The 18,245-nt window shown below is 33.3% G+C and overlaps 1 protein-coding gene, 1 long non-coding RNA gene and 1 pseudogene across 2 annotated transcripts; 2 read left to right on the forward strand and 1 right to left on the reverse strand.

Annotated features, from left to right (window-relative positions):
• Positions 8,497 to 9,542, forward strand: LOC108661173 (annotated as a pseudogene).
• LOC108661329 lies at positions 13,134 to 13,596 on the forward strand. The gene is made up of 3 exons (XR_001927087.1): positions 13,134 to 13,285; positions 13,383 to 13,445; positions 13,557 to 13,596. It is a non-coding gene; the product is annotated as an uncharacterized LOC108661329 (long non-coding RNA).
• LOC18604890 (isoaspartyl peptidase/L-asparaginase 1) lies at positions 14,631 to 18,057 on the reverse strand. Its single transcript, XM_007037582.2, has 4 exons — positions 17,644 to 18,057; positions 16,270 to 16,503; positions 15,691 to 15,777; positions 14,631 to 15,327 (listed from the first exon to the last, which is right to left on the reverse strand). Exons 1-4 carry the CDS (start codon positions 17,803 to 17,805, stop codon positions 14,848 to 14,850), a joined length of 963 nt encoding a protein of 320 aa, XP_007037644.1. The 5' UTR covers positions 17,806 to 18,057; the 3' UTR covers positions 14,631 to 14,847.

The raw sequence follows: 18,245 nt of genomic DNA on the forward strand, positions 1-18,245 counted from the left end.
AATGGTCCAAATGGGACGGTGGAGCTTCGTTGGAACCTATCATCATAATAGCATCACAATTAACTCAATTCACATAACTATGGTTCTAGAAGCTATCTCCTAAATCATGTTCTGCTAGTTATTCCTAACTAGTTTTCAAACCATTAAGTGGCTATTTATTTTCAATACTCTAATCACACTAAAATGAATAAATCTTTAACTACAAAACACTCATAGATCTAACCACCAGCCACTCTCAAAAATTAAAAATATCAACTCAATTTCAATACTCACCTTGCTAGCTTTGTAATTAGATTCCTCCTCAAGAATTCTCAAACTATTATAGAGAGTCTTTCTCTCTCTCTCTCTAAAACACCTAGCTAGTGAGAGAAAGTATTAGTTTAAGACTTTGAAAGGTTTTTAAGGTGAAAGAGCAAAAGAGCACAAAAGGCTTGTGAAAAAGTGCACAAAAGCATGAAATTTGAGACTAACTTGAGAGAGTTATGGAAGCTTGAAGATATCTCCCATGGAGGATGAAGAAACGTGAGATGAAGAGAAAGATAAGAAGAAGAAGTTGCTGGAAACAAATGAAGAAGGCTGCTAGAGAGTAGATATTTATGGTTAAAGCTTATCTAATTTTTCATGCAATTACAATAATGCCCTTAACAAGGCCACATGTCTTCTTCTTTTTCTTGTGCAATCTTTTTACTCTTTTGACATTGAAAAAAGGTCCCAAATCCTTTGAAAAGTCTCTTAAGTAGCCCCCAACAGCCCTAGCTTTAAAAATCCTCTAAGCTTGTTATATTTTAGGAAATTACGATGAGGGCCGTAACTCCCAATTTCCAACGCCATGGCGCTTAAATGTTCTGTCCAAATCTATTCTTCTAGCACAGTATTTCCACTTTGACAAAGTTTTGACCACTTTCCCATCAGAACTGGGCAAAGTCATAAACATCAAAGTTGTAGCACTACCTCTTAGCTTTCTAATGGTCTAAAAAATCATGTTATTTGGACTTCTGTAGTGAGAGATATGCTTGAAAAGCCAAAATATATGCAAATAGAGCAACAGTCCACTATGCACCTTTCTTCACCAATTAAAATTATTTTTTAATCCTACTCCTATAATGACATAAAATAATTATAAGTAACGTAAAACTAGCATCATTAGCTCAAATTTAATCTTTAAACATAAGTTCTACCTCGAGTTACGCGTTTATGAAGGTCAAAGTTTAACACCTCTACTCAAAGGCTTCTGTTCTTTTCACTGATAAACTTTGTGTTATTTAGGATCTTTCTCATGGAAAGTGACTAGGGTTGCTAAAGTGTCTTGAGGTTTATACTTCTTACAACACTATCAAGATGAATAATATCTTTCCAAATTTAGTTTTGATAAGCTTGAACATTTTCCAATACAATCTTTTGTTAATGCTTGTAAAGCAACATATAAACAATTTGACTGATGGCATTTTAGGTTAGGCCATATACCTTTAAACAAAATAAATGTCATTCATAAACAGTGTCCTAACATCAATTGTTCAAAAGATTTGGTTTGTGACATTTGTCCTTATACAAAAATGAAAAAGTTACCATTTCTTGTTCGTATTAAAATTAAAATTTTTCCTTTTGAGCTTGTGCATACTAATGTATGTGGGCCTTATGTTGTTCCTACCATTAAAGGTCAACCTTATTTTCTCAATTTGGTGAATGATTTTACACGTTTTATATGGATATTTTTAATTAGAAATAAGTCAGATGTATTATCCATATTACTTTTTTTTTCTACATATGCTAAAAATCAATTTTCAACTTTTGTTAAATGTTTTAAAACAAATCATGGAGGAGAATTTAATCTTACTAATTTCTATGAAAAACATGGTATTGTTTGTCAATTGTCCTGTGTAGAAGCTTCTTATCAAAATGGGGTAATTGAGAGGAAGCACCAACATATACTTGTAGTAGCCAGAGCTTTAATGTTTCAATCCTTTTTACCTGTCTCTGTTGAGGAGAAGCAGGTCTTACTACAACCCACTTTATTAACAGACTACCAACCAGGGTACTACATGAAAAATAACCTTATGAAATGCTTGATTTAAAAATTCCTTGTTATGATCATTTTACAGTATTCAGTTGCATAAGTTTTGTGTCTACAATAATACAAAACAAGAGTTAGATTTTTCATCAATTAAGGAAAGATAACCAAAACAAGAAAAATCATCAAGGAAGGTAACAAAATACTTGTTACCACATAAGGTAGGTGTAAAAGGTCCACTAATGTCGATGTGCACAATTTTTAAAAGGTCTTTCTATTAGTTGCCCCTTTTTTTTCTTAGTCTTAGTCATTTTACCCTTTATGCAAACTACACAAGTGTTTGACTTTACAAAATCAAGATAAGGTAAAATGTCATCTTTTATTAGTCTTTCAACTTTCTTATTGGAAATGTGACCCAATCTTTTATGCCATAGCAAAGAAAGGTTTTCTTTAATAAAAGATCTATTAAAAACAATATTTTCAACATTCATGCAACTGTATTCAGTATTAGGGACCAAGCATAACCTATATAGATTATCAATTAGCTTAAACTCTCCAATGACTTTAAAATTTAAAAGCAAGTCAACTTTTCCATTAACAATGCCAAAATAATAACCAAGTTTATCCATAATAGAAACTGAAATCAAATTTCGTCTAAATGTCAGTACATGAAAAACATTTTCCAAAACAAGTTCAAAACCAAACCCTAAATACAAGCTAATGATTCTTACATAACCGACATCTACTTCGACAGTGTTTTCAACTCCAAGCTTGGCCTCTGTCTCACTTGGTTTCTGTTTGCTTTTGAATCCCTGTAAAGTAACAACAACATGACCAGTTGCACTACTATCAAGCTACCACGAATTTGGTGGTGCACTAACAAAATAAGATTCAAAACAAACTAGGGCCAATGACTTACCTTCTTGTTTATTCTTTTTCTCTAACTAAGACTTATATTTAGGGCATTTAGTTTTCATGTGACCATTTTTCTTGTAAGAAAAATATCTCACATCTTTCTTTATGATAGCTTTAAGATCTCTTACCCTTTCAATTTGACCATTACCCTATCTTTTATTATCCTGAACCTATTTAAAAACATTTGACACAAACTCTCTAAGTTTCTTAAAATTCTTCTGGAAGTAAGGTTTAGGATTGGTGGTAAGCAAGGCACTCTCACTCTTTTCTTTCTTGAGTTTTTCTTCCTCAGAGATGCACTTGGAGATAAAGTCATTGACACTCCAAACCTCATTCAAAACATTATAGGTAGTCTTGATTTAGGTAAATTCAATGGGTAAAGAATTAAATGCATGATGGACAATGAATTTGTTATGAAAGGTGATCTCATGGGAAGCCAATTTGATTTGAATGTGGACCATTTTCATGATAAAATCCCTAACCCCTCAAATACTATCAGCGTTCATACTTTAAGCTCACTCATAAGATTCCCAGCCTCAGACTTATTAGATTTTTGGTATCTTTCACCTACAGCTTCATAAATGTCCTTAGCAATTTCAATTGTTTGCAACCCACTCAATAGATGCTCAAAAACAGTTTTTTTAATGGCATGCAGACATATGTGATTCGCTTTATCTCATTTAGCAAAGAACTCTTTTTGTTTAGTGGTGCTCTCATCAATAAAGGCATCAGACATATCAACACATAAGGCTATGTCTATTTCATTCATGACCAAGGCAAAAGGCAAATCTTCATTCCATATCTTATAGTTAGACCTGTTAAAAATTTCAATAGTAGCTTGATTATTGTTCATAATAAAAGTCAATGTTTAAGACAAGAAATGCAATTATTAGTCAATGGGCAAAATAATTAGCTATAGTCCATGATGTGCTAAAAAATAACTGAAGAGTCTAGGAGCATCATCACATACTCCCCTTTGGATAGAGAATATGACATGCTGATAGGCACTCTCCACATAAAATTAATATGAGAATATCCTAGTTTTCGAAAAGCCTATCATCTTTGAGCAAACAGAACTTTTAGACCGATGTATCCTAAACCATGATGCTTCATGTCTCACTCTAAATTGCCCCATACAATAACCCCTTTGGATAGGTAATTGTATAAAATAATTTAAAAACTATCCTGTAACCTTTTGCTCAAGAAAATAATCTATCAATTTCAATAAATGAGCCACTTTGGCAGCCAAGCACTTACATCAATCAATAAAAAATTTCCTCAAACCAAAAATTTACAATTTGCCCAAAATCCTTAATTTGCATACTCAACTCAATGTATGTAATGGATCATTCCAATTGAGATACTAAGCTTGGGTGTATCTCATTTGATTCCAAATAGCATATGTTGCATTAAAAACTTAGTGTCTTGAACTTAAATAATTCTCTAAAATTATGCATAGAATTACAATCCAAGAGCACAAAAGTTTGGAGGCTAATCTACGAAGAGAACATAGTACCAACAAACTCTAAGCATACCAAAATATCTTATAATGAAACAAATTCACAGAATGCATGCATATAAATTAGAGAAAATATATGAATATGCATAAAAATGCATAAATATTAAATAATAATAATTTTAAAGTCATATAAAATTCTAGAAAAATATCCAAAAAAACAGAAATTAAATTCTAAGGCTACCAAAAAAATGGGGCCAAGATCATACTTTTATAGCCCCACACATGCCACACACACCACCCTATGCACATGGGCTTTATCCAAGGATCAATCTAAGTCTTCTCCTACCTTCTACCGGGTTGACTTGACCCTACTAAAGCAAGATTCAACCCATTCGGGTTTGTTTAGAATTTTCTCTTGATTTTTATAGTTTTTAAGCCTGTTTTAATGCAATCGAAATTACCAAAACTTAATTAGACCTTCATTTTACAAAACCCATGCATCAAAACACTCCCAAAAATACAAAATCAAGATCAATCATCAAGAACTAGATTTTTAGGTTCTATGTGTTCAAACCTAAACATCACTATCTAATTCTTATCTCTACAGTACAAGTTAAGAGAATATATTCATTGTAAGCAACAAAAGCTCACTTGTTTGGATCCTAATTTCACACAGAAGGCTCTGAAATGAAATGTAAGTTTTTAATCCCTAGATCCATGTATGAAGATTAGAACACCAAAAGTCATATACATAAATATTATTGTATACCTGTTTGATTCATTAAGATAGCCATTTCTTGTTGAGGAATACCAAAGAACTACTAGCATAAGCTAGATCTTCATTTTCGATCTTTTCCTTTTTGGTTGCTTACAATGGGTAAAGATTGTTCGTTAGAAATGAAAAAAGGACCTAACCAATTATTTAAATAATAAATCTTGGTAAAAGCCTCCCCCATTAAAGTTTTACTAGGTCAAGGCTTACACAACGACTAAAACACACTGACCCAATAATACATGCAATATCAATTCGTTTCTTGTTGTGCAAAGCCAATAGTAGCTCATATAATAGAAAATTCAAACACATTTGTCTTGCATTTTACCTTATCCTTTTTTTAATATATTGATTGGGAGTATATGTGTAAGTCCATTGTTAATGTAATTGCTCTTGAAAATGGGGAACGAATCGCATAAAATAAATTGGAATGATGATATTGACTGAAATGATCTTAATTAGTGAGTTAGGCAGTCCTTTGTTTAGCACATCTGATCTCAATTATTAGGGCTGCAATAATTTTTTTTGTTGTACTTATGCTGGAATTTGGCTTTTGAAATTTTTGCCAATGATTGCCTTACTCCGTGGTTATTAGGTTGGTTTATATATATTATAGGAGGGGAGATTAATATTTTTGGGGCTTTGGTTCTATTGTTTTAATACTCTTCGGAAAGATTCTACTTTGATTTTAAGTGGGCTTTCAACACTTTTGTCTCTAATATGGAGCTGAGTTCTCCAAGGTGGGGAACGCATGTGCTAGCTTTGGGCATGGAAATTGGAAGTAATGTGATGATATGGGCTTTAATCTACAGAATTATTGGTGTTTGTTTGTGGTAAACTACTGAGCCTCCATCTATATTGAGTTTGATTGATTCAATTAATGTTGGCTGATTTTCTAGATGGAGCCTTCACCATTCACCAATCACTACGGACTCTTCTCGGTGATGAAATGCCTAGCCAGATTTCTATGCTGAATATTGCAAAATGTATGCTTTTGCTTATTTTCTTTTGTAAATATATGTCAGATATAGTGCAAGGCCAGAGCAGTCAGCTTTGAGGTTGGTCCATATCTGCAGGGATATCTTTTGATGATGTTTGTTCCTAAGTTAGGCCCTAGGAGTTTTATTGGCATTTTGGAGGATAAGTATGGCCTTAGTTTTTATAGCTTTTGTTGGATTGTGGGTAATTGTAAAGGGTGATTCAATCCTTATAGGACAGGACGGAGTTTAACGGTTGTTGGCTCTCACGTGAGACCGTGATTTAAAAACACAACGCGACCAATAAATTCATGGTCCAAATTTGTCCCTCATTTTCTTAAGAACTGAGCCACGGTTAGTTAATCATTTTCCCACACCATTCGATGCAAAGGAATCCGAATACGATTTTCACTCGGATCTCATCTTTAGAATCTTAATCTTTCTTGATTTCATATATAGTTCGATTTATAACTTTGGTTCTCTCTGAACCTTAACCAACATACACTGTTTAGGCATAATAAACAATTAAGATGAATTAAGCTTGAATATATTTCACAGCCTCTTCTACTTTAACAATGCTAGAAATCTTAGTAAGAATCCAAATGTTGCCCATATTTTAAACAGCATGCTAACCCATAATAGCAAAATATATGAGTAGTTGAACTGTTTGTCTGATAGTGGGACAAAACAAACATCAAAAGATTATATGCAAATACAATTGAGGTGGTATAAATTTGTCGGAGTGAGTAAAACTAAATCATATCAATTATCCATTCAAATTAAATGCGCTTCGTATAAAACGGTTCGATATAATTGATTCATTTGGTCAATTATTCTAAAATGTTTGGTTTAACTGATTTTTTGGTTGGTTCTCGATTTTAAATTTTTTGGATCAATCCATCCAGAAAACCAAATTAATTTATACTTATATATATTAATAATATTTTTTATATATTAAGAAAAATTGATAGTAAATTTAATTAATAATATACTTAACATATATTAATTTATTATATGTATGTATAAAAATCATAATCATAATAATTTAATATTAGCTATATATATTTATTTATTTGTAAATTTGTATTAATATAAAATTACGAGTTATATATTTTAAATTATATAATTTATATGTTAATATTATAATATATGATAGTAAATATCCTACATAATAATATCTTATAATTATTACACTTTAGTAATGTTTCGTAATATAAAATGTTATATACATATATATATATATAATTGTATAAATATACTTATATGTATACATATATTTAATTTGTGCATAAGCATTACTATAACTTATAATAAACTTTATTCATATTATTACACTTAATGATTTTATTATTTACCATACCACCACCCTCCCTGAATGGGTTGCAATGCTAAAAAGAAAAAAAAAACTTTATTAGTTACCACCATAATTTTATAACCTATTGTTTATAATTAGTTATTATTGATACAAACTTTGATATAAAACATTATAACATATAAGTTGTGTCATTAATTTCATATATATATATATATATATAATAAAGTAATATTATATATATTTAATTTATATATAAGCATTACTATAACTTATAATAGAATTTATTTATATGATTACACTTAATAACTTTATTAGTTATTACCTTAGTTTTTATAACATACTGTTTATAATTAGTTATTATTTATGCAAATTTTGATATAAAAATTAAAATATTATAACATATAAGTTGTGTCATTAATTTTGTATATATAATAAAGTAATATTATATATATACACATATTTAATTTATACATAAGTATTACCATAACTTATAATAAATTTTATATGATTACACTTAATAATTTTATTAGTTATCACCTTAGTTTTCATAACATATTGTTTATAATTAGTTATTATTTATACAAACTCTGATATAATACATTATAATATTATAGTTTTATTTTGTGGATATTAATTTTATTATCTTTAACTTTTTGTTATATTGAATCTTGAATGTTAATTTGATGGTTTATGTAAAAAGACATAATTATGTGAGTGAAAGAATAAATATATGTTTTGTTTTATGTTTAGATTATTTGTATATTTTATAATTATGGATGAAGTTTACAAGTTTTAATGTTGTAATTTATAAAAAAAAAAAAGTGATAAAATTTTGATTCATTAGTCCAAAACCAAACCGATCAAATTAATTCTATATTTAATCAATTTGATCTTCTCTTATATTTGATTGGTTTTGATCAATTTTTTAAAAATATTTGATTCACCCAATCTATCTATTTATTCGCCCTTATAAATTTGGTGTCTTTTTAGTCTCTCACAGTTAATTAGCGATATAACCTGCCTTCAAAACTGGTGCTTTGATCTTTCCACATGGCTGACTTTTTCCTTCCCTCACCACTGTGTGACAATATCCTCGAGAGCGACGACGAGAAAGAAGATTTAGACCTCCAAAGGACACTTGAGACATATAGAGAAACGCTCCGCAGCCTTCCCATAGGCAAAGGCTGGATGACTGAACACCTAGTTCATTGCCAGGGATTCTGGCTTACCCCTAAAGCTGCCTTGAAAGGTGTGATATGGATCCAAGATCGCTTCAAGGCTCGACCTACTGATATTGTCTTGGCTACATTTCCAAAAACCGGCACCACATGGCTTAGAGCACTTATTTTCGCCACTATAAACCGAACCCGCTATGATTTTTCCAAGCATCCTTTACTCACCACTGGTCCTCATGATTGCTTCCCTTCTTGGATGCTTACGTTTACCAGAATGATCAATCTGTTTCGAATCTCGATGCATCTCCTTCATAACGTCTCCTCTCAACTCACATCCCTTACACTTTGTTACCCGATTCCATGACCAATTCTTCTGGATGCAGCTTCATTTACATCTTCCGGGACCCCAAAGATGTGCTTGTTTCCAAGTGGCTCTTTATGAGCAAGTTGAGGCCCAAAGAACTTCCACCCCTTTCATTACAAGAGGCATTTGAGTTGTTTTGCCAAGGCATATCCCATTATGGACCCTATTGGGATCCTGTTTTAGGGTATTGGAAAGGGAGCGTAGAAACCCCAACGAAAATCTTGTTCTTGAAGTACGAGGACTTGAAGAAGGAGCCCTTGGTTGTTGTTAAGAGACTAGCTGAATTTCTTGGTCACCCTTTTTCATTAGAGGAAGAGAGTAAGGGGGTGATCCAAGAAATAGTAAGGCTGTGCGGTATTGAGAATTTGAGCAATTTGGAAGTCAATAGAACAAGCGTGCAAAAAATTAGCAGAGATATCATAGTTGATAATCGCCATTTTTTCAGAAAGGTTAAAGTCGGAGATTGGGAGAATTATTTGACAGCTGAGATGATAGAACGTCTAGATGAGATAACAGCTGGCAAGTTAATTGGTTCTGGATTGATATTTGGTAGCTAATTTGACGATGCACAATTGTGATAAACTATCATTTTATTAGTATTTTTGTTTTAAGTATATTTCATTAGCTCTTTGATACTCTTTGGAAATGAATGAAATCGTCCTCGACCTGTTTCAATGTCATTGTCTCGCTCACGTAAGAACACACAATTGGTCCTTCCTCCTGCTAATTGCGCGCTGAGATATATAAATATATATATATATATATATGGCTTCCACTGTTTTAATTATAAATAGTGATTATGGTCATAATTATATAATTTTTTAATATATTATATATATCAAATAGTATATTAATAGAAGAAATCATTAACCAAACTAATATGTTGATTTAAATGTTAATTTTGTTATTTTTTGTTTTCAGAAGCAAAAAATAAAATGTATTATCAATGAGTGGTTCATATTATTATTCTTATGTATAATTATTGTCTGTATGAGCTTTTTTCATTATTTCAATATCATATAAACATGTTATGTATCAGATTTGAAATGCGACAGAATAAAAATGAAAAATTTATTGTAAAACACACAATTGCTAATGCATACTAAACAATATGCACTTTCCATAAGGAAAGGTCGTACATGGGGAGAATTATTTTACTTCCGTTGTGGCCGCACGCATGAATTTGATTGTGGTTCAGGCTTAAATCTAATTCACCGGAAACTTGACAGGTTTAGCTTTTCGGTTGAGGGAGAAAATGAAGGTCATACTGCAAGAAATAGTAACTTAAGCTATGTAGCTTTGATTAGGACTGTGCAGCGGTCGGTTGCAACCGAGCAACCGACCGCGACCGTGGATTTTTGTAATCGACGGTTGCAATAGCAACAGTCGGTCATGCCGATCGACCTCGTCGGTCGATCTGCTCGGCCCTCGGGGGGGACTCCTTCCCCCCCAAGCCAACTGAATAACCGGGCATTGACTGCCTTGGTTTCCATTGAAGGTGAAAGCACCAAAATACCCCTCTAAAATACCCCTCATTAAACACTTTCTCTTCTGCCCCCCATAAGGGTAAAAGTGTAAAACCCCCTTCAAAAGACCCTAAACCTGTAAACCAGCAATCAACTTCTACAGACCTAACAAACCAGCAGCTGTTCGGCCTTTCCCCCGACAGCCCCCTATTTTCTTCGTTCCCTTTTCGCTTCATACAGCCAGCAGCCGTCTCATACAGCAATAGGTGCTTCTCAGTTGCTACCAATTGTGTTTCTCAGTCAAAATTGCTGTAATTGCAAGGTAAACAATAGTTTTTATTTTTTAAGTTATTTTGTGAAAATAAGCAGAGAAAGAAAGTTTGAGAGAAAATATGTTAGAGATTATGAGTTTAGGGTGGTTGTTTTTTGCTTGTAAAAATTATGTTTGTTCCATTAAGCTTGCTGTTTGGAATCGTGCTTCCTTGAGTGTTGTTTGTTGTACACTGCAGAACCTTTCTTTGACAAGTAAATGAAAGAATTAAAATCTGGCAACTGGTAGTTGAAGACTTGAAATGCATGTGTTTCACAGGGTTGGCAACTTAGAATTATTATTTGAATTTTTAATTAAAATGATTGGCAATATGTTAGAATTAAATATTAAAATTAATATTTCGGTATTATTATTTTTTTGTAGATGTCAACTAATGAGGAAACAAATTTCGCAATTAATGAGACACCAACACCAACACCATCAACATCTACACCTCATGTTACTGCTAGTTCTACTAATCCTAACAAAACGTGTGAAGTTGTAAGCAAGGTGCTGAAGCAAATGGAGCCGTCTCAATCTACATTGATTATGTGGGATCACTTCACCAAATTTGTTGATAAGAAAGGTAATAAGAAAGCTAAATGTTCTCATTGTGGTAAAGAATTGTGTGCTGATACAAAAAAGAATGGAACATCTTCTTTGAAAAATCATATTAAAGTTTGTCCTAAGTTGAAATTGGTGCGTGATAGTGAGGAGAAAAGGCATATGGAATTAGTTTTTGCTTCGGGAGGGGATGGGTTGGATAGTTGGAACTTTGATCAAGAGGCAGTTAGGAGGAGTTTAGCTGAGATGATTATTTTAGATGAATTGCCTTTTAAGTTTGTGGAAAATAATGGATATAGGAGACACATAAACGAAGCATGTCTTAGATTTCGTATACCTTCATGATGGACTGTTGCTAGGGATTGCTATAAGATTTATACTAATGAAAAAACTCGAATGAGAAGATTGTTAAGATCATGTCCTGGTAGAATATGTCTCACCATTGACACATGGACTTCGATTCAAAGAATTAATTATATGTGTCTAACTGCCCATTTTATTGATAATGATTGGAAGTTGCAAAAAAGAATTTTGAATTTTTGTCCGATCACTAGTCACAAAGGTGAGGCCATGGGTAAGGCAATTAGTAAATGTTTGGGGTATTGGGAGATCCAAAAGATTTTTTCTATCACTGTTGATAATGCTAGTTCAAATGATGTTGTAGTAGGGCATTTGAAGAAATAATATAATGTTGCTGGAACTAGTATTTTAAGTGGTAGATTTTTTCATGTGAGATGCATTGCTCATATTATGAATCTTGTGGTCTCTGATGGATTGAAGGATATGAATACCTCAATTGCTTGTGTTAAAGGGGCAGTGAGATATATTAGACAATCCCCTGCTAGATTAGTCAAGTTTAAGGAGTGTACTATTAGTGCAGGAGTTGAGAGCAAGTATTTATTGTATTTAGATGTGAGTACTAGATGGAATTATACTTTTTTGATGTTGGATACAGCTTTGAAATTTCAGAGGGCGTTTGCATCATTTTAATTATGTGATAATGGCTACATACCTGAGCTCATAAGGTCAGGAGATGGGGTGCCCGATGACAAAGATTGGGCAAATGTTAGGAGGATTTCTCGTTTTTTGAGAGAGTTTTATGATTTGACTTTGAATGTTTCAGGCACATCTTACATAACTGCTAATGCTTTTTTGGATTCCATTTCTGATGTGTATACGACTTTGATTGAATGGCAAAATGGTGATGATGTTGATTTACAGTCTATGGCAATTAGGATGAAAGAGAAATATGACAAGTATTAGGGCAATATGGAGAAAATGAATTTGGTGTTATTTATTGCTGCTATACTTGATCCGAGGAAAAAGCTTTCTTATGTTGAATTCACTTTGCTAGACATGTATCCTCCAACTCAAGCTTCAATGATGTTTTCTTTGCTAACACAAACAATGGATGAGTTGTTTCGTTATTATAGAAATATGTTACAACCTTCAACTTGTGATGTTGGTGAATGTGTTCAACAGTGTCTAACGTCCATGGGTCAAGGCACCAGTGGTGGTTGTAATGATAATGTTGTTTCAACTTTGATTGGCAAGGACACAAAACGAACTAAAAAAAGATTGGATAGGTTCAAAAAGCACCGGTTAAACACTGGATCAAAAGAACTGAAAACGGAATTGGAGAAATATTTATCTGAGCCTATGGATGATGAGGTTTTCGATGATGATGAGTTTGATGTTCTCATGTGGTGGAAACTTAATCAGTTTAGGTTTCCTATACTTGCCGCTATTGCTCGTTATGTTTTGGTTGTTCCCCTATCAACAGTTACTTCGGAATCTGCTTTTAGTACCGGTGGACGTGTGCTTGATGCATATAGGAGTTCTTTGACTCCTAAGGTTGTGCAAGCACTTATTTGTGCTCAAGATTGGTTACGTGGAAAGGCACGTGGTGATCTGGATTTGATTGAAGATGATCTGGATGAGCTTGATAAACTTGATTTTGGTAACTATTTTATTTCTTTTTATAGTTTTATTTATAATTTAATTTATTTGATTTGTCAAAAATTAATTTACCATATTTGTTATTTTATTTTTTAGAGTTGGCTACTATTGCGTTGGAGACAATAGCTGAGTCTGAGCCTGAGTCAGATTAACATTTTCAGGTAATGTTATCATTCGGTATTATGCAATATTTATATGTTATTTATAATTCATTTAGGTTATCTTACTACAAAAATTTACACTAATTATATATTTTCTTTTAATCTTTTTAGGAGCATGTTCTGCAAAATCATTAAAATTTGAAGTTGGAGCCTTGGAGATTCATATTTTGAAATTTAGTAATTTATGTCATTAAGCTTTAAGTTGTAGAACTCTTCTTTGTTTATTTATTGTATGAAGATTAATGTTAATTTCTTTGAGATCATATTTAATTATAGAACTTTTTAAACTAATGTTTATTTATTCTATAAAGATTAATGTTAATTTATTGCATGAAGATTAATATTATTAATCATTTGAAAAATAAATAAATAGGTCCAAAAGAAGACTTAAAAAAACTCTTTGTAACAAAATATATACAAAAGGCTTATGTCAAACAAAAAAAAAGGATCAAATTATTTAACTATATCAAAAGTAGAAATCTTTGTGATTTATATAAAAAAAATATCATTGTTTTAAAATTTGATTTGCCTTATTTTAGAAAGTGACAATATTCTATCCTTGAATTACTACTAGTACTCATGGAAAAATAAGTTAAATCTATGGATCTTTTATGGCCCATATAAACCTTCACAGTCCAAGTCAATTTCATGAAACTTTCACAACCCAAACCCAAATCAAATTAAGCCCACAATCTAAAAAACGGAATCGTAACCGACCGTCCGTCTATCTTAAAAATCGATCGAAACCGATTTTGGAGGGGGGTGCGGTTCAGTCAATTAACTTGATAAAATTTTTTTGCCGATTTTACGTAAAATCAGCCGAAATCGAACGGAAACCGACTTTGCTCACTCTTAGTTTTGATCATTGGAGCAATTTAGCGGTGAATAAACCAGCATCAACCATCAGTCAAAATATCCTGCTTTCTTCAGGAAAGTTGGAGAATTGCAAGAATCATTTGTCAGATGAAATGACACTGATTAAACCGGATCGCATAGGGCGGGCATATTAATGGGGCAGAGTTTATCTCTGTTTGCTGTCCCTAAGGTATAGCTTTACATGCCTTGCATTATAATGTGATCAAACATGTTCCTCTCAGAGAATAACAAACCGTCAAATAAAGCTGTTATCAAGTATACTCCCAAAATGATTTTCATTCTGAGATTAAGAAATGAATTATTATTTCAGAAAATGGGAACTTAATTTAATTGTTTGCAAACATATCATTATTCGTTCGGAAGAAATTTTATAATATTAGCATTCAAGGCTAGAAAAGCAATTACATGATCAACATTTCATGCCACCAAATGACAACAATAACTACATGAACCGCTCCATGTTTCAGAGCGATCTTCCAGCCTTTTAAGGCAAAAAAGTTGCAAATAGCTAATACTCATCAATTGCCTACTTTGATGGAGAATCCCATATGGCAATTTCTGAATGTCCATCTTCAGTAGCACATGCACGAAACATGCCTGTGGTGTTGAAGGGCATGGTGACTTCTCCAGTGGAAGAGACAGCAACCAACCCAACATTGCCTGGTGGAACTTGCTCTACAACGTAAGCAGCAGCTTCCTTGAGGGAAACACCTTTGAATTCCATAACAGCAGCAACATCCCTTGCAACAGTACCACGGATTATGGCTTCGCCTTTGCCTGTAGCAGAAACCGCACAGAGATGGTTTGCATAAGTCCCGGCACCTATGATTGGTGTGTCCCCAATTCTACCCACCATTTTGTTCACTAGTCCACCAGTAGATGTTGCAGAGGCCAAATTCCCTTCATTATCAACAGCTACACATCCAACAGTGCCTATTTGGCTGTCACCATCAACACTTGCATCATCTTTCTTCACCTCCTTTTGAATTGGTTGTGTGTAATCAATCTGCAGATTCAAAGAAGACCAACAACCCAAACCTTTAAGATACTTCATCTGTTAAAAATCAGACTTTGGTCAAGAAAAGTTGAATGATGGGGAAAGGACTACCAGGACATGATACAGGTAGAAAATTACTCTGCTTTTTCTAGTAAAAAAGTCTAATGCCCTACTTTTAAAAGTTATATTTTCTAAATATGGTAAAAGAAATAGACAGTTTTGGTGGTAGCCCAAAAGGATCTGTAATAGCAAGGCCAATTAATGGTAGTAGAACACACTGCAAGGATGATTGAGGTAATGCAATTTAACGCACAAAGACTATTCACAAAAAAAATTCAGTCATATAGATTGGTGGGGAATATAAGAAAATACCTGAACTCTATTAGCTTCTTGTGCCTGCTTAAGCCTCTCAATGTTTTCTGGAGTGATAAAATAGCTCGGATCAACAGTCTCAAGACCCTGATCAATGTAAAAGAAAACAGACATATCAAATGCTGGTCATAAACATTTAGTAGTCATTCCAAGGGATAAGCACCATATATTGAGTTTGATGTAACAAGAGCTGAACAAGAGAGCATCATTGTGAGCTCAAATGACACGTTTACCTCCACTCAAATTGGAAAAGATAACAAAGGAAAAAAAAACAACATAGTTGATGAACTTGGTTGTGAATCAAGCTTGTAAAGGGGTGGCTACAAGACGAAGAATAAAACTGACTTATACGGAGCATATGTTGCCAACATCCGACAAATTAGAGCCATAAATTCTAACATTTTAAAATCCTTATTTGATTACTTCAATGTACAATGAAAAAAATACTAAAGGCAAGCAACAAGGAACTAAAGAAATTAATATTCAGATTTCGAGGAAATTTAAGAACAGAACAGAGAGACCTTCAGCCACATGGATGTTAAAAGAGCATTAGCAAATCAAAGTATGCTTGTCACTTACTTGTTCCCTTGCAAAGGCCTCAGCCCCATCAAATGCCAGATAAATATGAGGGGTCTTGTCCATGACCTTGCGTGCAAGGGATATTGCATTAACAACAGTGCTGAGGCCCGAAACAGCTCCACATTTCTTTGTCTTGCCATCCATGATGCAAGCTTCCATCTCAACTGTGCCAGAGGTGGTTAGAACAGATCCCTTGCCCGCATTGAAATGTGGATGGTTTTCCAGTTCACGGACCTATATGTGGCAAAAATCAACAGTAGCATATAACAAAAAGAACATAAATCCAGAAAATTTTAAATTCTACAACAAACAGAATTTTTCTTTTTGTCTATTCAGATAAACATCAAAGAGATATTTAGGTGTCTGAATGTAACAAACAGCAAACACATAGCAGCAGCATTGAGATTTTAATTTGTACCCAAGAAACTGCCAAAGATTTAAAGCAGTAAGAAGTTAAAAAGAGAAGAAAAATCCATTTCAAGTTGATAAAAAATTAACCTATTGAAATCTAGTACCTCTGCTTTCTGTGCACTACACTAAGCATAAAAGAGAAAGTCATAAGTCATGACGCACATTCCTCAAAAAGGGATTGTTCCAATACCAAGCCAAGTGAAATCTAACCATGCAAAGCCCAATTCAGTTTCCTCGTCATAATCTAAACCTTTTACAAATAAGTCTATACATCATAAAAAGCTCAGACAATAACTGAGGGAATAGTAGGTTAATTTTGGTTGTTACTCTTGCTATTTGCTCTCTTGCTTCCTAAACAGTTGTGACAAAGCAAAAAGAAAATAAAAAAAAAAAAAGAAAGCAAAACCATAATTTACTGAAAATGAACAAATGACTAAAATATAATGAATCTAACATAATTGTTTTGCATAAAACATAAGACCATTTATTTTGTTCCCGGAAAGAAAATTAAACTTTTACCTTACTAATTTTTGGAAAATATAATTTGCTCTTTTATCAAGACCTTTTTACTTTTTGTCTCTGAAAATAGAAAAACAAGTAACAAAACAAACAAACATTATAATACCTTTGTTAACCACTTAACTATTTAACATTCTCCCTGAAGTAAAGCCACTAATCTTAAAGGTACATCAATCATATTTGTTTCACAGTTGCAGAATTTCACAATTGAATGCCCCTCAAATTACCACAACTGTTTGATAAAAAAAATGGCTAAGTAGAATCAGAGAATCCAATTATTTCTCAATCTAATTGTATACCCCAGCCACAGGTCATTTTGGAATCTCCATTGGCACCAACACCACATCACAAAAAAGTAAGAAGCTCTACTTATGTTGGCGTAAACCCAGAACACAGATGCAGTCAATGAACAAAAATACTTGATATAGTAATATAAGCATATACCACTAGTTCAACAACGTCCAAGGGGTGCTTATGGGCTTTGAGAGCGGCGATGCCAACGTCAAGGCAGTGGCGGAGGCCGGCCTCACGAGGGAGGCGGCGGTCAGGGGGCAGAGAAAGTGGGATGTCGCCAGCGCCTCCATGAAGAGCTATTGCCCACCCCATTTGTGCCTCTCCCTCTTTTCTGTTTCTTCAAGTGTTTTTAGTCTAGAACCTACTCCCTCTGACCCCCTCCCCTCTAGATCCTATTGGCTTTGCTCTCTTTGTTTTCCTCTTCTGGTAGTAGTTACATTTCAGACGTGAGAGACTCTACTTTAATTATAGTTTGAACTACTAGCAAACAAAAAAGAAAGAAAGAAAGAAAGGGTGCGTCACTTAGGAGATTCCCGCTCACTCTTGTTTCTAATTGGTCACGAGTTGAACCAAATTCCACACTGAAATGAGTAGCAGCACAGAGACTAGACTATATTTGCGAACAGAATTTTCTTGTATCCCGCCTCCTCATAAAGAGACAAAGTGAGCAAAGATTGTATAAAATGTGTACTTCACCCACCAAAAGCATCAACGATAAATCATTTTCATTTACATTGTTTTAACAAGAAAAA

This window comes from Theobroma cacao, chromosome 3, assembly GCF_000208745.1.
Source record: "Theobroma cacao cultivar B97-61/B2 chromosome 3, Criollo_cocoa_genome_V2, whole genome shotgun sequence".
Taxonomy (NCBI): Eukaryota; Viridiplantae; Streptophyta; class Magnoliopsida; order Malvales; family Malvaceae; genus Theobroma; species Theobroma cacao.